The following is a 22,612-nucleotide window of genomic DNA, read 5'->3' as shown; positions in this document are numbered from 1 at the left end:
TAATTTTAGATGAAGAAAACACAGAAAAATAAAACCACAATATACAATGACAACTGTATTCTGTAGCACAGTTTAATATGTAAGGTTACACAGCATATGATTTTTTGGTTTGTGAAGTTTGTCATTTCCTTGATCACAAGCACTATATATGCAAGACTGGAAATTGAGAATAGTAGAGAAAACATGTTTACAGTTTCTAGTCATGTATGTGTAGTTTGTGTGATCAAACAACTAGTGAATGTTTTGAAAATTGCTATGTAATTCTCTCTATTAAACCATGCTATAAAAGAATGTAATTGATCATTTTATAGTATGGTTGAAAATATTATCTAGTATAAATATTATTCAAATTTAGTGATGTAAACTGCACTTCATGAATAACACTATAAAATATTAAATTGAATATACAGTATGTTCAATGAAAAATTAAAAATACTAACATATTTCATTTCTTTCTGTTTTAGATCATCAAGCAGAAGAACAATGCAGAGTCTGCAGCAAAGAATATTCATTTTGGAAAGTTGCATTAGAAATCTGAGTGCTACAAACACAAAAGTGAAACACCCAAAGTGCTTAAGAAAGAGAAATTCATGTTGCAACAATCAAGATTACAGAGAAGTCTGTAAGAAAAACATTATCTCAGAACTGCATGTCTGTAGTTCTACTCATGAGGTGCTCTGAAATTGCACAAGTATCCTATAAAATGAAGGCAGTTGTATGAAGGTAGCTATGAAGTAAATAAAGGCAGAAGTTGCTGCTGGAAGATCAAATTAGTCATCTCCAGTTGTTCGTAAAACACACAACTCCTGATGCTGAGGAAGTGGATAAGCAGAGCTGAACAGAAAAGATGTGGTTCCACTTTGATGCATATATTTAGTTTCCAGAATTCCCAAATATAGTCAAGAGACAAACCTTGTGAGCTCTGCACTTTACTACTCCTGAACATTTGGAGTTTGGGATGCAGTTTCACAAGAGAGACATTATATTAATTTCTTTAAAGAGATGATGAATGGTAAGTATGGTCCACACATATGCCTACATGTGTTCATGAGCCAATTACATATTATGTGGGCTAAAAACTTAGAATTATTCATGAGGGAGAGGAAGAGCCTTGTTCCATATGGCTGAAATCAACTAACTACAGCCTTAACATGTTTGCTTCTGGAATGCAAACTTGCATTCAAAACAAACTGCAATTTTTGTGCCTTAACAAAAATATGCATCAATTCAATAGCAGTCAATAATTGCAGTCGATAGCAGCCCACTAATTGAACTGTGGGATATTTGCATTACAGCTGGGATTTTGCTTGCCATTCAGTTGTGCTCTCTAGAGAGTGCCATAAAAGCTGCATATTTGGTTCTTAGTTTCATATGTTCTTTGCTTATGTTGAAGTTATTTTATCTAGTTTGATATTTTCCACAAGAATAAAACAAAATGTTTTGAAGATTATGCTTGCTGAATTTTAATTCTTTAGTTAGTGAAAAACAAAATGTCATCCTTAGTGTGTGTCTACTGATAAGGTTTTGTGTAAAAAGTGTTTTCCTATAAAATTTCACCATAAAGGGTTGTTATAATGGATTCACATCCTGTGACATCAGGACTGAAAAGGAACAGGGATGGGCAGTATGCTGAATCTGATGACACTGTATTATGTAGTCTTTAAATTATGTCGTCTGATACTGAAGTAGAATTCTATTCAAGTGATGCAGATTCGATTTTAAATCTCGTTCAAATGCATTCGTTGATGTTAGAATACTACAAACAGCAGATGCCAGTGTTACTTGGAGTGATGATTCTTCACAGATGAAATCCCTTCCATTTGGTAAAGAGCAGTACCTACTTGTTCCAGCGCCCTAGAGAAGTGTTCCAAGGAACATAACGGATGCTTGCAAATATAAATGGCAGCAATTGTGTTAACTGATGAGGCCTTTTAAGAATTCCACTGAAATCATGCATAGTTTACATCAACAGCTGAATTCCCTAAAATACTATTTCAACAAGATATGACTAGCCAAACTTACTGTATTCCTTTTGAATAGCATTAGTAGGTCACATGATGCAAGAAAGAAAGCTTATATAGCATCAGCCAAAAAAAAAAAAAAATCGCCCTTCCCATTACAGACTCCGAAATACTTCTGTATTTCAATGGATTTCAAAAGGATTATGGTCCAAATAGTATAGACCTTAATCCACCTGATTTATTTTAGCATTAGCAATAGTAGAGGCATACAATGCAAGAAAGTAAGCTTATGCAGCATCAGCCAAAAAAAAAAAAAAAAAAACCCTCCCATTTCATCCCTCCATTCATTTCAAATGCCTGTCCAGCTCAGCCTTAAATTTATTTAGGCTATAAACTTCCACAACAAAAGATAAAAGTCTGTTCCACCAATCAACTACCCGCTGGCTAAAGGCAAATTTCTGCACATCTATTCTACAACTGTCTTTCCTCAATTTGAATCTGTGCCTCCTCAGGTTCTTAATCTAAGTAAGAAGAAGAATCCCATCAGCATTCAGCTTGCTCAACCCATTCAAGGCTTTATACACCTCAATCAGATCACCTCACAGGTGCCTACTCTCCAGGCACTGCAATTTTCAGAATTTAAGCCTTTCTTGGTAAGAGCAGCCCTTTGTTCCCCTCACCAATCTTGTTGCCTTCTTTGTACTCTTTCTAGCAACTGTACCTTCTAAAATGAGACCTCCAGACCCGTACACAGTACTCTAGGTGTGGCCGGACCATTGCCTTGTATAATGGGATAATCACCTCCCTGTCCCTGCTAGCAAAATTCCTATATATCATTGACAAGACTCCACGGCCTGCCCTGGCAGCCCCTCTGAATGAAGTTTAATGAAGCTTTTAAAGGATACTGTGTATTAAAATCACCCTCATTAAGCGGAAGATGTACAGGTTGCAATTCAGTATGCACTAGTAACTATATGAATAGAAATTACAGTGTTTCATAACATGATTCATAGTGTACATTTATGTGAGGAACATAATGGCCACAACTTTGGACAGTTTCTATAATGCCCATAAAGAAATATTATGCCAGTTTCTTGCATGAATTGTATTCCTTTTAGAATATAGTGTATTTCTTGAATCAACAAAAATGAAATATTACAACTACAGTGACACATTAATTTTGATATTTTCTTTATCACTTCCATTTCTATCTAAAAATCCAAATAGAATAAATTAGTAATTACTAAAATATGTCTGTTTTAGCTTTCTAAAACAAAATGTAATTTTTAAAGAAATGCTATTTAGATATATTAAAAAAAAGAAAGATAATTAACCTTAACTTACAGATTGTAATGGCTTCTTTAGTCAATTTATAATTTTGTCTGACAGTCTTTAGCATAAAAATTAGCATAATGATAAATTAAACTATGTAAGATTTTTCTTTTCTAGGTTAGTAATTTGAATGTGCTAGTCAGAATCACTGTGAACTTCTTGCTAGAATATAGAATATGTTGCTATAGCATTAGTAGGTCACATAATGGATCACATAATGAATAAATAAGACATTGTTCTCTTTCCACATCAGTGTTTTGAACTTTAAAATTACACAATATATAGATAAAGAAAACTGCATTATATATGCAATTTTTTTTTTTTTTTTTTTTTTTTGTTTCATTTCTTTTAAGGTTTTGGATAACATTTCAGTCTCCCTTTTACAATATGCAGTATAATAGCACTTATGGAATAGCAACAATGTTTTTGTAAAGCTTTTCCTTATTTAATTGTTTTATTATATAAGAAACAAAATTCCAGAACTGCAATATTATTAACAAAAAGAAATCATATATGCAAAATATATATATATATAATAATTTTTTGAAATCTCACTATGGGAAATATAATTTGCAGTTAAAAATTTATATATGCATACAAATAATTCCATAAGAAATTTTTAGACTGATTACTTGATTAAAAAAAAAAATACTGCTTTTTGACTCAAATGAATTAAAAAAAATTTATCACATAAGCATTTAAAATGGCTTTTATTTAAAAAAGTATCTCATTTCAGATGCTGAAAAACATTTGTTAACACTGATCTTGTATCTATTTTGTGCAAGATTCTTAAAAAATTATGTGGGAGGATGTGGGAAGATACAATGGCGCCAATGACTGAACAACTCCACTTTTAGATAAGATTATATCAAAAAGACAATTCACAGTTATATATATTCCATCTGCTCCAAAAAAAAAAAAAAAAACTAATAATCACCTGACAGAATTTATTTTGTGAAAAGTATGAGATTTCTGTTTATAAGTATGTGATACATTTTATCATCTAATAATGATGTATTCAGTGATTTTTCATATGATAATTTTCAATTATTGGTTGAGTCAAAATAGTTAGGTTACTCCTTATATATAGAAGAAATCATAAGCCACTAAAGAAAATAGTACTTCAATATGCATCACTACTATTTATATGTGATACATTCTTAATAAAGGATTTAAAAGACTGATCTTTTATATATAATTCAATCCTAAATATATATCTGAAAAATGTTTCTTTTTTATGATATTTGTTTATGTTTAAGAAAAGAAATAAATCTTTTGGTAATGAAATATTTAAATGCATTGAATTTAATGTTAAGTTTATTTTCTATAAAGAGAGGATAATAACTGGGCAACATATAGTATTTTAATTATTTAAATAGTTAATTGTTTGAAGTTCAATTGATACAAGTTATTTAAATATGTATAAGGTTCACTTTATTATAAGGAAAGCAAAACTGTCTGCTATACTTGGTGTAGATGACATGTGTGTGTAAATAAAACAAAAAACCCACAGATATGGAGGAGAGGAAAGAAGGTTAACAAACACAAAGTTCATTTGATACTTAATGTTACTAGAAGTTTAACCAAACTGTGGTTTACAAAGTTTGTGACTTATATAGAAAAAATTGTTTAGGATATCTGGCATTCAGATGAGTAATTTTATGGAGAGTAAAGTAATATTTAATTATCTGAAAGGGGAGGACAAATTAACAGCCTGTTCTTGTACCAGCAATCCAGCCTCATTTAGAGGCCTCAAGATGGGGTTAAGCAGAACATTGAAGCATAGCCAAATGTATTAAGTGTGGATTGACATGATAACACCTCAATAAACATCTTAAAACATACTCATACACTGTAATAGTGTATTTATATTGTTTAACTTCTAAAGTAATATTTAAAATGAACACAGTATAAACTGGAAGTTTATGTAGTTCGTTGCTTTGGAACCAAAAAGTTTGTAGTCTGTGTAGTTTATGCAACTTTCACAAAACTCAAAAGAAGCAGATGAACTTGAAAAACTTGTAAGCAAAAGGGTGAAGCAGTAAAACCTATTCAATTAACTTGCAGTTAAATCAAGCTTAGAAAATGAGCTGTGATATTCTTCCAATGCAATACATTATTAATAGACTTTTCCAGTGGAAATTCAAATGTCACACAACACTTTGACTTAGTGCTTTATTGTAAAAAAAAAAGTTTCTGCCAAAGACACAAAAATTCTAGTGGAAGCAGCAGAAATTTAAGGGACACTTGTTTAAAAAAAGTAGGATCCAATCTTCATAATTTTCTGTATAAAAATAGCAACTGTTACACATAAAAAAATGGTCGCATATCATTTCTAATGTATTACACTTGTTATGCAGCCATTTTTTTATATATTCAATTTGCAATTGTCACATCCAGTAAACAAAATTTTAAATAATGTTGCAAATAAACCTGCATTCATAAGTTATGAATTAAAAAATTATTTGAATAAAAATAATTTCTAAATAATAAAATAATTTTTTATTTAAAAATAAAAAAAAACACTTGTTATTCTTTACTCAGGTAGTGGTGTGCAAAATAAATTTTGCTCACCACTACCCGTGGTGATGCAAAAGGATCTGAGGGGTTTCACAAATGTTTGGTAATTTTTGTATCGATTTTTTATTTAATTTGTATATATATTATGTATACTTTCAAGGATATTTGGGGTTCTGTCAAAAAATTTTAATGCTTTTAAAGGTTCTGAAGATAAAAAAAAAAAAAGGAAATAGCTAACCTAAAAGACTATACAGCATATCACACTCTTAGAAGAAGTCCCCAGTGAATAGCAGGTAAATAAAAGTAGTTGTAAAGGGAGAAAACTGAAGAAAAACATCTACTGGGGGTTAAATTAATCATTTTTTGCTACTGTAGTTCTTAGGCTTGACAAAAATCCCAAAACCAGATGTTCATTGGCTGCAACATATGGCCTATCAGAATATTTGGCCAGGCTTATTTCTTTGCTAGTAGAGAATATGACACATATTGTGGAGTACAGCATAGATGTGAACTTTATATAACAGCAATTTATAGCTGGGTATAAAATTCATCTTGTTTGATGCGATATTCCTGTATACATGTTTTTAATTGTGTTGAAGCATTATGGAAAAAGGATATCCACGTATACCAGGAAATTAGCACAGATATCATTAAAATTTCTCTAATTAATAGAGGAATTTTAATGATATATGTAAGTGCTATTGTAACAAATACTGCTATTCAAAATAGTGGTAGCCAGACTCCTTGTAATCTTCCACCTCATTCCATATGTGGAAATGATATGCAACTGGTGTGATCAGAGCAATCGTGAGGAGTTACTTCAATTGATTAATAGTCTATCACTGTATATTAAGGTTGGCATTAGAGGCCAAGGCTGATAAATATTCTCTTCTCTTCTTTGGAAGAGTCTGATTAAAAAATAAATAAATAATTATTATAGAAACTGCAGAAGAGGAAGAAGGTAGGGAAGAAATTGGCATATTCTATCTAGTTTTTAATTAATAAGTCAACACATGGTTTGGAACAAAGAACAGAATGGTCAAATCTTTGCTGAACAGAGTATTTGCACTATAAACAACCACGAGAGTAGGAATTTGGATCTTTAACAGGGACCTCAGAAAGTACAGTCATTTAGAAAGTACATGCTATAGTGGTTGGAAAATTAAATTAAGTTGGTAGTAGTGATTTCTTCTGCCCATGGCTAGGGGCCATATTCTCAATCTAGGAATATTCTACTAAGATATTGCAGATATAGCATGTTCACTGTGCACAGATTCCAGGACCAATCAATTCTGAGTAACAAAGTCACATGTAAGGAGTGGTGTAACTGTTAAACTGATGTGGCACACTTAACCTTCGACTTCCAGTAACTGCTCTTTTTTGTACAATGATGAATTCAACAATATTGTTGAATTCCTTGTTGTACAATACAGAGCATTTATTTATTTATTTTTATATAAGAGAGAGAGCCACATCATAAACAGGTGGGAACCTGACTGCTATCTGCATGGCCAATTATGGCTAGTCCCACATCTAAAACAGAAAGTCAGCCTGGAATGACCAAGGGATGCAAGCTCAAATGGCTTGGAGCTTTACATCCTCAATGCATGTAGCATTACATCAGTAGAGACCATAATGTATATATGTACCCAATTTTAGTCTGCCATTATAGTCAAGACAAACATTGGCAGAATTCTAGGCATTGAGTAATTTCATGGAACCTCACATGGTGAGTTTATCGCATAGCTGTATCACACAATTAAAGTATTGTAGTATAAGGACTTTAAATAATTTGGAATACTGCGTTCGAGCATGGAGACATACTCTGAAAAAAAAAGACATTGAGCTTCTTGAAAAGGTCCAAAGATGGGCAACTCACATGGTGAGATCGGCAAAAGGGCAACTGTATGACGAAAGACTCCATATACGTGGGCTACAGAGCTTCACAACCAAGCGCCTCAAAGGTGACCTGATTGAGGTTTATAAGGGTCTGAGAGGGGTTAGTAAAATGAATGAAGGCAGAATTTTCACTGTTATAGAGAATTCCAGAACTCAGGGGCATAAATTCAAATTACAAGGGAAGAGGTTCAGATTAGATTGCAGGAAGTTTTCTTTTAGCCAGCATTGCTGCAACAGGTTGCCTTCACAGTACTGCCCAGATGGACACACACGCACACACACACACACACACAATATGGTGAGTGGGTGGGTGGGTGTGTGTGTGTGCGCGTGCGCATTCTTAGTTGAGGTTGACAGTTTGAATAAATTCAAAAGTCAACCGGATAGTTACTTATGTGAGGACGGAAGCAAATAATTTGTATTTTCGTATCTCCTTTTATATATATATTTTTTTATTTATTTATTTTTTTAATTTTATTTATTTTATTTTATTTTTTGGCCAGGGCAGGAAAAGCCTTACCTGCACTACTAATGAACATATAAAATTATGCTACAATGCAAGGTATCATATGAACTAGGAAATTATAGCAGTTTTTTTTTTTTTTTTTTTATTGTTTTACACGGTTCAATATAGCATGTCTTTACAATTTTTATAATATATTTTTATATGATAATTTTATCATATACAGTACTGAGCAATATTATTGAAACTTAATTAGCTTTACAGAACATAGTCAGGTAACATTATTAATGTACTTCCCAGTTGAGGTTTAGAAAGAGCTATCTGCTATTCTGAGGAGTTTATATTACTTAATATATGAACAGGTGTGTGTGTGTGTGTGTGTGTGTGTGTGTGTGTGTGTGTGTGTGTGTGTGTGTGTGTGTGTGTGTGTTTTAATTGTAGAGAGAGAGAGAGAGGACTAACAAGTAGAAATCACTTAATTAAACTAGAGGTGTATGCATTTTTAGTTTTATAAATAAGCTGTAAGCTTTATAGCTTGTAAAGGAAAAAATTCAGCATATGATTTTCCTTGAATGAATAATGGAAGACAAAATATCAGTAATCAACAAGGATCAAAATATAAACTAGAAATTTATGCAGTTAACTTTTTTATGCAAATTTACAAAGACCATTGTGAGATAAACTTCAGCTGATTATTAAAATAAAGAAAGCTGAAGCTGTTGTATTTATCCAAATTTACAGTTAATCTAAACTTAAGAAAATAGTTTGTGAAACAGTATCTTCAAAATATATTATTGACAAAGGCTTCAAAAATAGGGCAATTTTAATGCTAAACATGACTCTGAAGGGACTCCTACTTATTCAGTACTCTACTGTGATTGTAGGTTTTAGTCAAAAATAATGGAATTCAGTAATTTTCATATTTTTCTATGTATAATAATATCTGACAGGTATTCTGTACATAACAGAATTGCCAAAGTGAATACATTGATTTAAAGACACTAATAGAAAAACTGACAAAAAAAAAAAACAAAAAAAACACACTTGCAGCAAAAGATATAAAAAAAAAATAATCATTAAAAGGTCAATATAAATAACAGATATATAAACATTCTTAGTTGCAAAGATATTTAAGAATTTCTTTAAATTGTAGAGTAAGGTGGTGAAATAGAAATTTCAGGATAAAGTTATATATCAATAGATAAGCCTGATGTTAATGAGCTAATTTATCAGAGAATATTGAAATAACTCTAATTTTTTTTTCTACCTTTAGGATGACCATTTGATGTGATACGTGGTTCTAGGTTAGCTTTTAGTCATGTATTTTTATGTTTATATAGCTTGACAGAAATTGTATCCATCTGTGCAATACTACATTTGTAATGTAGTATTGCCCAGATGGACACACACACACACACACACACACACACACACACACACACACACACACACACACACACACACACACACACACACACACACACACACACACACACACACACACATTAATAGGCTATTATACATAAAAATAGCAGCTTATTCAGAATTATAACAAAAATATCACCTGGTTTAAAGAGAGTTGATCTATTTCTCAAGTCAATATCTTAAGTCAACAAGTTATGTAGAGAAAGAAGTAAAGATCTGTTTGATATAAGTGTTCCCTTGAAGTTGATAAGATGATATGCAATTTCTTACAACAGCACACCATATGAATAATCAAATCCTGCATTTAATCGGCACTAAAAAAAGTGTTAATTTAATACAAATATGTGATAAAGTAACAAGGCTAAGATTATAATTCATTACCATATTTAATGACGGCCTCCATAGCCAAGTGGTCAGGAGCGGGAGTGCAGTAGCACACGCTCTTTGAGTAGATCGGGGTTCAAGCCCCTGACTACTAAATACAGTTGATCTGCCAACCCACATTGGACCAGCGTGGCAGATTATGGTCCATCTCCCTCATGAATTGTTGAGGAGGCTTCCATACTGCAGTGGGTTGATAATGGCTGCATTTTACCATATTTAATAATTCTCCTAGAAGAAGCTATTAAGAGTATTTCCAACAAAAATTTAAGAAGTTTTATAGTGCTTGAAAAAGGTAATGCTGAAGGGTGAAATATATAGCCTTATTATGGAATTTTTTTTCCTTGTTATTACATTGAAATTTATATCAAATATAATATCCTTAATACCCCAAGGCCATTTCTTAATCAGATAAAGCCAAACACATTACTATGTGGCAGAGGTTCTCAAACTGTGGGGGGTTGCAAACATTCGGAGACTTCCCCCCACTGGGGGGGGGAGTCTCAGAATGTTTTTTAAATTTTACACCAGGTTTTAAATTTGATTGTTTTTTCATTTACTTTCAATTAAATAGTTAACTTTTATAAAGTTGTAAGTTCTATTGTTGTTTTATTTAATACACCTAATTCTGTTTTTGCACGAATTTTTTTACACGAATTTGATTTAGCACGAATTCAAAATAAAAATTTCATTCTCTTTTTACGCGAGTCATTTTGATTTAACACGATTTCAATTAATTTTTTTTTGCCTAAATTCTAAGAAAAATTTTTTTTTAATTTGTATCATATTAGTATCATTTCTATTTTACACGCACCAATAGATTGGATAACAGCTAGTGTGTGCGTTTTGAAACGCGTGCTTTTGTTTACCAATGTGTACGTCTAGATATCTATGAATCGTCAACGTTTTTATTGAATTTGGTGCACATCTACGGTATTTGTGCATTGTATCTTCGGAAGACATTTAGTAGTACGCTCTATTTCAAAGTGAAAGAATCTTTAGTGAAATTTGTGCACATAAAAATTTATTAATTTTGCCGATAGTCAATAAATTGTAAGTTTACAAATTTTTCATACCTTTTTTTATTAATTATAACTGAGATATTTTTCGGTAGCCCTTATATAATGTCGAATAATTCGCCTATTACCAAAATGAAAAGGAAAGCGATTTCTTTGGAACTTAAAATTCAAATTTTAGATCGTTTTGCAACTGGATAAGGGGCTACGTCTGTACGAAAGCATTTTGGTGTACATGAAGCTACCGTAAGAACTATTAAGAAAAATGAAGCTGCATTAGGAAGTCGGTATGTTCTGGAACAAAAGTAAGTGTTAATTCATCATCATATACAAGAGATATTGTCAAGGAAAAAATGGAAAAGGCTCTGGTAATATGGATAGAAGACCAATCACAAAAAAAAAGTACCAGTAGATGGAAATGCCATCAAGCAAACAGCACTAAGAATTTACAGACAGATTAAAGAAAAGGAGCCAAGCACTTCATCTCAATTAAACAGAAAGTATGAATTTTCTGCGAGTACAGGTTGGATGACAGGGTTTCTTAAAAGGAATACTCTTCATAATATAAAAATTAAAGGTGAAACTGCATCTGCAGATGAATCGGCTGCTAAAGTATTCCCGCAGGAACTTGCAAAAATTATTGAAGATGGAGGATTCACTCCTGATCAAGTGTGGAGTGCAGATGAAACTGGTTTCTTCTGGAAACGAGAAATGCCGAACAGAACGTATGTAGCCAAATCGCAGAAAACTGCTGGTGGTTTTAAGGTAGCTAAGGATCGTGTGACCTTATTATTTTCCCCTAACGCTTCAGGAGATCGTATGTTGAAACCACTGCTGGTAAATCGAGCCCTAAACCCACGTTCAATGAAAGGTGTAGATATCAATAAACTGCCTGTTCACTGGATGGCAAACAAGAAGGCCTGGGTGACTACTGCTATCTTTGTAGAATGGTTCAACAAATGTTTCGTCCCAGAAGTCAGACGTTATATGAATTTGAAAGGTCTAGAATTTAAAGTTCTTCTGATTCTTGATAATGCACCCAGCCATCCTGTCTTGGAACACCCAAACGTACAAATTTTATTTCTGCCACCTAATACTACATCTTTGATACAACCGGTAGACCAAGGTATAATTGCGACAATTAAAACATACTACGTAAAACGAAAATTCCAACACGTTTTGGACAAACTGAATGATGAAACACTAACAGTCATTGATGTGTGGAAGAAATTCTCAATTATGGATTGTATCAATCAAGTTGGATTAGCGTTAACTGAATTAAAACCAGCAACTTTAAATGCGTGTTGGAAAGCGGTTTGGCCACAATGTGTAAAAAGCAAAGATCCCATCATCCTTAATACGACCGCATTTCCCAACATCATTACAATGACACACAAAATTGGTGGAGAAGGATTCGATGATCTATCGTTTGAAGATATTGATGAATTGTTAACCGACAAAGCCCTAAGCGAAGATGAAATATTAGAGATTGTCCTTGGGATTCCTTATCCCACAGAACGTAGTGATAATGAAGAAAATGATCCTGTTCTAAATGCAGATTTAATAAAATAAGGTCTGGAACTGGCCAGAAAATTAGGTAATCATTTTGTCAAACATGACCCTAATGAGGAACGTGCTGAGAAGTTTCAACTTGAACTGAAATTGTTGACAGCCTCTTACAGAGAATTATATAACGGCCTAACCAAAACACGAACACAACGATTAATAACTGAATTCGTTCGTAAAACCGGTGAAACATCAGCACCAGAGGAGACTCGTGCTGATTTTGCTCAAGAGATCACAGAAAGAATTTCATTACTAGAGGAAGAAGACGATGTCCACAACATTTCTAGTGATAGCAGTGATGTTCCAGTCGTACGCAAACGTATGCGCCGTTTATTATCAGAAAGTGAAAATGAATAAAATTTTGTTATGTGTAAAACAGATTTTTTTTGTTCATGAAGAATTCATTTCATATGCATACAAATTTACTTGAATACATTTTCATTACATATTATTACATGTGTATTTTGTTGAAATAAAATAATAAGCTTAAAAAGAATATTTTTATGTGTTTTTTTAAAAATTATTTTTACTGATTTTTTAGATCCGGAACCAATCTTCTTTTCTTCCATAAATACAATGTATTTTTTTACACGAATTTTTTTTACACGTATTTTTCAGGAACGTATCTATCGTGTAAAAACAGAATTAGGTGTATATAGATTAAATTTTAATTATTAAAAGTAAGTATTATATTTATTTCTTGCCCGACTCTAACCCAAATGAAATCATTATTTTATATTCCTGTGGGAGGTCATACATTCATTTATCATTATAGGGAAGTCACCACAAAGTTTGTGATCCCCTGTTATATGTCATTACTGTTATCAATAAATAACTTTTTCAGTGTTTCTTTTGATGAAAAAGTTGCTTAAATAATGTAGAGAGAGAGAGAGAGGGGAAGAAGAGAAAATTACAATGAATGCTCAGAGAAATCGGTGAATCACAAGGACATAAGGATAAAATATAAAAGAATCAACTTATGCAGTGCTTTGTACAACTTTATAATAGAAAAGCTGACGTATGAAGGATGCAAATACCCACCCCACGGATTGCACGTTTTAACCTTCAAACAGCTAAGGTAATAAAATTACACAGAAAAATAGTTCAAAACACATGACAGAATCTATAAATTAAACTCTTTTCTAGTATAAAATTACATCCTTAACAATTAAAGTATCATTCTAAGTTTTTCATTTTTCTAAAATATAATATTCAGTACAAAAATAAATACTATTTCTACAATGATCTGTTTGCACTTTCCTTTTGAACTGCAGAAATGATTTACAAAGCAGTCATCTTCATAATAAAAAATATATTTTTTAATTGAACTAAATGTCTGTCCATTTAATTTCAGTCAAAAACTCATACATATCTATATTTTAATTAAAAAATTCTAAGAAATAATGTTTGTTTACAGTATTTTACCTTCTATCTAATATATGCTACTTATAGGAACACTATTCCTGAGAAATATACTCAAGCTCAGTTGGTTTGCTAAGGCATGCTAAGTGATTACACTTTTTTTCAGTGTTGTGTAATGCAAACCTAACTATCTAATTAGATATATTCACAATATTTTAAGACTATTAATAGTATCATTTTATACTATAAGTTTGTATTCTGAATAATTTAGATTGGACTGAAGTGCATTACTAAGTTTTCTGTTAGATGGGAGGGATGGTAAGGGAAGTAATTCAAACAGCTTAAAGTTGCCCGAACAGATTACTGAAACTTGAGTGGAGAAGAGCCATAGGAAGCTGTGGAAGAAGAAAGCGAATATAGAGCAGAATCCATTGCACAAGAACCTGTGCTAGAATGGCTTCCTAAACTGGACCTGGAGTGTAAAGCTGTTATAGATGATGCTATAGATTGTGATGACTGTGAGTGAAACACTGAAGAGGAGGAGGAGGAGGAGGAAGGTGGTCTTTTGTTTCTAACATAGTCATTCTGTTGATTATTAATTTCATTGTCTATAATATCTGGTTTTTCAGAAGACTCTATAAAACTTTTTTCTTTTAGGTCCACATTTGTTTTAACCCTCTTTTCTTTGGAACAAAGTTGTAATGCTAATGCCAAATCCTGTAAAACTTCACTCTCTTTCTCATCTACCATCTTGAAGAACTCATTAAATAACATGAAGTGTGAAAAGAGGCAGTTTAAGTGTGCATGCAAATTCAATAACACAATTTCTTTAAAGTGAGCATGATAAATATGGGCCAAAACATGAAACAATAATCGCTGGATTTTCTTCACTATACACTCGAAGGAACCTGGAAACTCTTTTTCTAAAAATAAATAGAGAAAAAACAAAGCTTCAGTTTCAATATTGAAAAATTAATGTCAATATATAAATATATAACTTGCCCTATAATTTTCACAAGTGAGGTACAAACATAGAAAACATTTATAAATATCGCTTGTTTGTTGAGATGATCTTACTCTATGAATGATGACTGTTTTTGTTGTGTCAGTAACATACTGGTTCAATAGATTTATTTACTATTAGTGAAAATACTGCATCAATGTATTGTGCCTTTAAATTTTTTTTTTTTTTTTTTTTTTTTTTTTGGTAGTTGTTGGCGCATCGGCTTCTGTGGCCATAATGCACCTCCCAAGGTTTTTTTGCAGTACTTTGATCCAAGCCCGAGGCGGGATTCGAACCCGCGACCTTTGGGTTGCCAGGCAGGTGCTTTACCCACCTGGCTAGCCCGGTCGGCGCCTTTAAATTAAAGGTCAGCTTATCTCTTTGTAGAGTGAAACACTGAAAAATCTGTTTTTACTCAGTACTGAGTGAAATAGTCTAGAAAAACGTTCTACAGTCACTGCCAATATTTGGACATGCAGACTAAGCCATGGATGGAGGCTATATTCAGCCAGAAATTTTACTGATGATAAATAATATTTAAGAATATTAATAAATAATATAATGTTGCATTTTTTTGATACGATACATTCTTGAAATAGTTAAAGCAGAGTCGCCTTTTGGTGTTCATATACCCCTAGTACTCTTCATTCTTAGCCCTCACTGCATTATGTCGAATATATTCAGATGCCCTTTTGTGAAATCTAATTTTTTGTTTTTAAAGAAATCTGAAGTATTTCTACAAATTTGGTTTTGAACTTATTTCCACAGCACTTACTTCAGCACTAACTTAATTGCAATATGCTGTTGATCACATTGTTAATGACTCTGCTAACAGAAAAACTGAAGAAAGAATTTCTTAGAAATCAATGTTTAAAAATTAGTCTGTAGAATTTTATTGTTAGAATAGAACTCTGAATTCTATTTGAATTATATATTTTTGGGAACCTTCAGTCATGGACAAGCTTCAGGAAAAGCCTTCTCCAAATCAGTCATAGTGAATGGCTTGGTATTTTTCCAACTTGCAGCAATGTTTTTTACTGCCATAAGGATGTCTACATCCATTCCAAAACTGTACAAGAGTTGTTGCTTCCTCCCTGTGGTATCAACAATAGGCATTATGCCTAATGGAAAAGACAGCCCTGAGTTAAAAAGATTTTGCCATATTCAGTTAGTACCTTTATTAGGTATACTATTACATGCAGTTAGAGGTATATTTTAAGTGTTGCAATTCACTTATTCCTGGAAGCTTATTTCCATAATTCAGGAACATTTAAAAACAGACACATTCTTCTAAGCCACCAATCATGCAAAATGATAGAAGCCCTGTAATTCTTAAGATTATAAACATAATTTAAGATGTTATAGCTCTTTATCTTATCCATTTATAGCATCTACACCTGAATTAAAATCTAGAAAATGATTAACTTAATGACCTATCAGTATTTTCTAGTATTAACCATGGGCTTTTGCTGCACCAACCATAAAAGTAAATAAATAGATAATAATAAAATAAAAATAAATAAGTAATAAAAACTCTGTATGCACTTCCTCCTCACATAGGTAACTATCCACCTGACCTTTAAATTCCCTCAAGCTGTTAGCCTCACTGAGATAGCTTTTTATTCCAGCTGATGAGTTGCCTGCTCTTTATCATAAAGAACTTTCAGCAGGTAGTAACAACACAAAGGCTCTTGGCAACATTACTGCTTCTTTCAATGTGGATCAGAATCCTCTGACTCCTATTGTCTCTCCTAACTTCATCACAATTTCTAACTTTTGAGGTTCACACTCTTCGAAGGGGTTCTAGGGATTTCATCCTCCCTATCATCTCTTTCTTCAATTTATAACTGCAACTGAATCAATCTGTTGGTTGTAAAGTCTTCTCTATGAGACTCCAGCAACTCATTCATATCTTCACTGTCCACTTCCAGATTAAGATGTTTCTCCACATTTAAAATTTATTTCTTCTAAAACGTTTTCTTGCATTTCTTGGAAACCTTCAGTCGTGGACAAGCTTCAGGAAAAGCCTTCTCCAAATCAGTCATAGTGAATGGCTTGGTATTTTTCCAACTTGCAGCAATGTTTCTTACTGCCATAAGCATGTCTACATCCATTCCAAAACTGTACAAAAGTTGTTGCTTCCTCCCTGTGGTATCAACAATAGGCTAGGGTTATGGTTTTTCTCAAATAATGCTGCTGAAAGGTGAAAATGACCATTTGATCCATAGGTTGGAGTGCACAAGTGGTGTTTGAGGGAAGGATCACTATTTTAACTTGAGGCTGAGAATCCACAATATGAGGGGGATGATTATTAATGATTAACAATGCTTAAATGACATGTTATTTTCCAACAGATATTTTCTGACTTGTGGTACAAAATAGTTCAGAAATCAGTCTCGAAAAAATATTGCAGAAATCCATGCTGTCTTAATCAATTTCCAAATCACTGGCGGTAAAGATAAACATTTCTGAAGACCTGTTGATTCTCACTATAATATACTAAAACCCGTTTTTAACTAAAATTTGCAAGTTGCACATGGCCGCTGTTATGTGCAGTCACGTTTTTCAGCGCTCCTGAATTTTGTGTCTAAATATCTGTTTTAAACGTATAATTTTTCAAAGAAAAGTGTGCTCATCGATTGATTTTCATATGAGGACTCCTTAGGTGAGAAGACTTTATTAACTTACGGGGAATTTAGCAATTTATCAGCGTTTTCTATCTGTGTCCTTTGTTGTTAGACCGCATGGTCACCATGTGGCTGACATCAGGGCCATAGAGAGGCACCAAAATAAAGTGGTTGCCACGCTGGTAGATTGCACTTGACTGGGGAGGTGCCCCATATCGTGCCAAGCCCGAGCTGCAAGAGTGCTCCACGAATTTGTGTGTTTACCGGTTTTCCTACCTTAGAAACATGTATTTTTTGATCCCTCCCCCACCCTGCCATAAACTTTATATGGACAGAATCTATCTTGGAATTTACAACTTTAGCTGGGAAACAGACCTTGCCATCGTCTTCAATGTCCACAAATACCCCGAGAGGAAGCAGCTGTGTCCTTCTGTGACAAATTTGAAATTTGCTGTTCCCCACCCCCTCATGTGACTGTGGGGGATAGCCCAAATCTTCAACAGAGAGCTGTGCAGCTCCTAATAAACGCACGGACTTGTGTGACTCCTCAAAATTCTTCATTTCGTATCCCCTATAAGGATCCACCAATATAATCCCATTAATTCGGAAACCCCATTTTTCCGACCTGACCAACATGCCATCAGAAGATCTCACCCAAACAGAAGAGAACTGCGGGGAAGCACCCGAAACTATACTAACTGACGACCCAAGAGACGGCAGTGATGAACAGAAACCAGCCCTCTCTTCAAAAAGCGAAACAAGAGGCTAACTGGCCCTAAACCAGAAAGGGAAACTAGGTCCCAATCTGACCCTGAAAGGAAGCAACAACAACATAGTCAACAACTGGAAATTGTTGAAGAATGCGGCACCTTAGACCCAGCCTTGCTGGAAGGCCTTGTGCCTGATCAGATGCTCGCACTCAGGCACTCACTCGAGGACCTCCTAAAGGAACAGAGCAATCGAGTGACTGCATGGCTCCACGCCGACATAGTCTCCTTGTGGACAAAACTCGAGACTATTTTATACAAAACGCACGTGGAATATGAGAAAGTGAATGCTACACTCGAGGCATACCTACAAGGAGGGGCAAGGGAAATGCCACAGCACACCCCCTACCTATTCAGAGGTGCTGAGGAACAAAATCACAACCACAGCTACAACTATAACCACCACTTTCACGCCTACTCCTAGGAAGACATTACTTCCAAAGCCACATCTTGTGGTTCTTAAACCCACTACAAATGACTCCCACAAAACCAGCGAAGAAGTAAAGAAAATAGTGGTCGGCTCCCTGACTCAAGACTTCAGATCTGCCAAAATCAAATCCATTAGAAAGACGTGGAACACAGGGGTCATCATCGAAACTGCAACCAAGGATGACGCAAACCTCATTATGAACAACTCCAGGATCCCCACGCTCAGGCTCACAGCCGAGCCACTCAGAGAGAAAGGCTCCTCTATTGTCATATTTGACATTGACAACGACCTCAGCCCTTCCTCCATATGTGAAGAAGTGTACAGGCGCAACCTCCAACAGGCACAATCTGACAGAGATCCTACTAGCCTTATAATGCGGAAATTCCAAACTAAGAGCAGAAATGGAGGCTCCTCAAACTGGGTACTCTGACTGGCCCCTGAAGCCTGGCAAGAGATCACAAAACAGACAAGAATATACATAAATTGGAGCTCCCACTGGTACAAGGAGCACATCGCGGTCCCGAAATGTTTCCGGTGTTGCCGATTTGGGCACACCACGCACACATGCACCCAACAAGAAGGAACATGCGGACATTGTGCTGAGAAGGGGCACAACTTCGCAAACTGCCCGAACAAAGCAAACGATTCAGTTAGTGCAAATTGTAAGTGGCAGAAACTCCCTCACACACACTCACTCAGAGACAGCAAATGCCCTGTCTACATAAAAGCAAAAGGCGCACAACAACTAAAGATCCACTATGGGGACTCTTCCTAAAAGATACAACACAAGCTGCATTAAATTTCTCCAGCTAAATGCGCAGCAGGCCATTGTGGGACAGGTTAGGCAAAAGGCAGAGGAAGAAAATCTTGACATCATACTGCTACAAGAACCTTACACCTGCGCCGGGCTGTACGGGGATACCCGCTCAATTACAAGATTGTCCAGGTGGGTGGAGTGACCCCCTGGGTGGCTATAGTGGTGAGAAACCCTAATATAACAGTGACAAAGATCACCCATCTGTGTTCTGAGTGGGCATCCTGTGCACCCATAATATCGTCGCTGGGAGAATTGTATGTGATATCCTTGTACTGTCGTCCGGGCGTTGATATTCTCCCTGCAACGCAGTACTTGCAACATGTACTCACCGAGCTGCATGGAGCCAGGATACTTGTCTCTGCTGACTTGAGCTGCCGCTCACCTCTGTGGCACAGCGAGACCCCGGAATGCAGGGGATCCAGAAATGGACAACACATGGAAGAGTTTTTGACCAACAGTGGCTTTGTTATCCTAAACCGTCCCAATAATCTACCCACCTTCCGTTCAACCCTTTGGGAAGCCACCTTGGATGCCACCATAGCCACCAGATCTCTTGCCAGTCACATTGCAGCCTGGAAGGTTCAAAAGAACTGGACCACTTCCGACCACAGAGCTATTACATTTGACATGCAAAGATCACTCCACCGAGCCCCAGTCATTAGTCTCAAACTAAACAGGTATGCAGTAGATAAAGCGAATTTGGAACAATTCAAAGAGGCTATCATCTGCAAAGCCAACAACCTACAAACCGACCAACTACTGAGCTGCACACAGGATCACCACCAACATGCAATAACAAATGCCATAACAAGTGCTGCAAACCAGACAATCAGGACAAGGACCCCACAGCTGGGAGCAGTCCCGTGGTGGTCACGAGAACTTGAAGTACTGAGACGGGAAATGAACCAAAAGAGACGAGCCTTCCAGAGAGCTAGATGGACTTGGCCCCCACCTGAGGTGGAGTTCCTCAGGCAGCAGTACTGGAATGACAGGAACACATATACCGCGATGATCAGGCGGCGGAAGAAGCTGTCCTGGGAGCACCTGGTGTTTACTGTAGGCAACTCGGGCCCATGGAGCATAATATATCGCATAACCAGGAACAAACTGCCCAGAGGGGAGGTGACATCCTCCACAATCACCCCGCAAGGCACTATGACAAAAAATTGGCAAGATTCAATCAACAACATCCTAAATACCACCTTCAAACCACTAAACGGAAATGATACTCCTGAACAACAACTACTTTGTCTGGCCAACGAAGCTTACCAAACCACCCGAATGGAAGAGCCCTTCACTCACCATGAATTACAAACAGCCATAAGCAAAAGAACTCCAGGTCCGGACATGTTGGAGCCGGAAATAGTAAAGAAAGTTGCCGAATATACCCCTGACCTCCTCCTAGACTTGTACAACCACTGCCTCAGCTCTGGCTGGTTCCCCTCAGACTGGAAGGTGGCCAGCGTGAAACTTATACTTAAAAACCCATCCAAACAGCCACAGATACCAGAATCATATGGACCAATAGCCCTACTTTCGGTGCTAAGCAAAGTATTTGAACAACTGCTCAAACAGAGGATAGTAAAACACAGCAAATTTAACTGCAAACAACTAATTCGGCTTTAAACCTGGAAGATCTACCCTTGACACTCTGGAACGTATCCTGGACTTAGCAGAGAGTTGTGACCTAAAATATTTCCTCCTCATTTCGATTGATTTTGCAGGGGCATTCGATGCTCTATGGTGGTCGAGCGTCCTTGCAAGACTCAGAGCAGCCCAATTACCAATGAATCTCTATGGCTCTATGTGGAGCTACTTAAGTAACAGAAGGATCTTAGTAGATGCTCCCTACTGTAGGGTGGAGTGCCGGGTCTGTTGGAGATGCCCCCAGGGTTCGGTACTGGGCCCCCTCCTTTGGAACTGTGTACTTGACGAGTTCCTCAACAAGGATCTAGGGAACGTCAAATCACTGGCATTTGCTGATCATCCCTCCCTGGTACTGGCCGCTGACTCTAGGGCTCAGATGGAGGTCATCGCAAACGAAGCACTAACCACCCTTCGAGTCTGGGCGGAGGGACATCATCTGACTATTTCGTCAACCAAGATGAAATCCATACTCCTAAAAGGCTTCCTGACCCCAACCAGACCAGCCCAAATTAGAATCAATGATAGAACCGTTAAGCTTGTCAATGAACTTAAATACCTTGGAATTATACTAGACAGAAACCGATCATTTACCCCCCACCTCAACTATATACAGACAAAGATTAAAAAATGTAGCCATGCTTGTCAGGGTCACCCGCCGAGAATGGGGGCTGAAGAGGCGCACTCTCGCGTTCCTATACAAGGCAGCCATCATCCCAGCAATTACATATGCCTCCAGCGCCTGGTATCAAAAGGCCTCAACAGTGGTGAATAATCGACGATTAGATATAATACACAGACCGATCCTCCTAACCATCACCCGAGCATGCAATACAGTATCGACACATGCACTGCAAGTTATCACGGGAACCTTGCCTCTCTACTTGGAAGTAATTCGCACAGGAATGCAGCAGCAACTCAGGCGTGGAAAAGCCACAACATATCTAGACCATACCACAGATCCGATAAATAACAGACAGACAGAGAAGAAAAGACTGGAAACATACCTACAAACAATCTGGCAGCAACGCGGTACTGACTCAACCAAAGGCGAAATAACTCGAAAGTTTCTAACTAATCAACAGGTCTACCCACAATATCCGCAATGGTTCAACCCTGGACTCTACACTACTTACCTCCTCACAGGACATGGAGTGATCCGCAACAAACTGAACCTCCTTGGCATCACAGATAATCCCATGTGCACGTGTGGCTCCCTGGAGATACATGGGACCAAATAATGCATGAATGTGAGAGCACTATGAAGATCTACGTGGACACCTGATCACACAGATACAATTCAACCCCAAAAACCAGGAACATTATCTACTGGGGAATGAAGCAAATTAAAAGCAATTCTCTAAATTTGCCCAGAGCCTCTACACCAGAAGGCAAACCC

The 22,612-nt window shown here is 35.9% G+C and overlaps 1 protein-coding gene across 1 annotated transcript in view; it reads right to left on the bottom strand.

Moving 5' to 3' along the window:
* Window positions 1-14,206: 14,206 nt before the first annotated feature.
* The window catches only part of LOC150077412 (MOB kinase activator 2-like), a 197,667-nt gene continuing 189,261 nt past the window's right edge, over window positions 14,207-22,612 (bottom strand). Inside the window, exon 5 of the mRNA XM_090386291.1 lies at window positions 14,207-14,848. Within this exon, the coding sequence (XP_090242417.1) occupies window positions 14,286-14,848 (563 nt within the window). The 3' untranslated portion in view covers window positions 14,207-14,285. The remainder of the gene's footprint in view (window positions 14,849-22,612) is intronic.

Source organism: Mastigoproctus giganteus, chromosome 12 (genome assembly GCF_048544385.1).
Source record: "Mastigoproctus giganteus isolate SK-2022 chromosome 12, ASM4854438v1, whole genome shotgun sequence".
NCBI classification, from domain to species: Eukaryota; Metazoa; Arthropoda; class Arachnida; order Uropygi; family Thelyphonidae; genus Mastigoproctus; species Mastigoproctus giganteus.
This window is presented reverse-complemented; position numbering and strand designations above follow the sequence as displayed.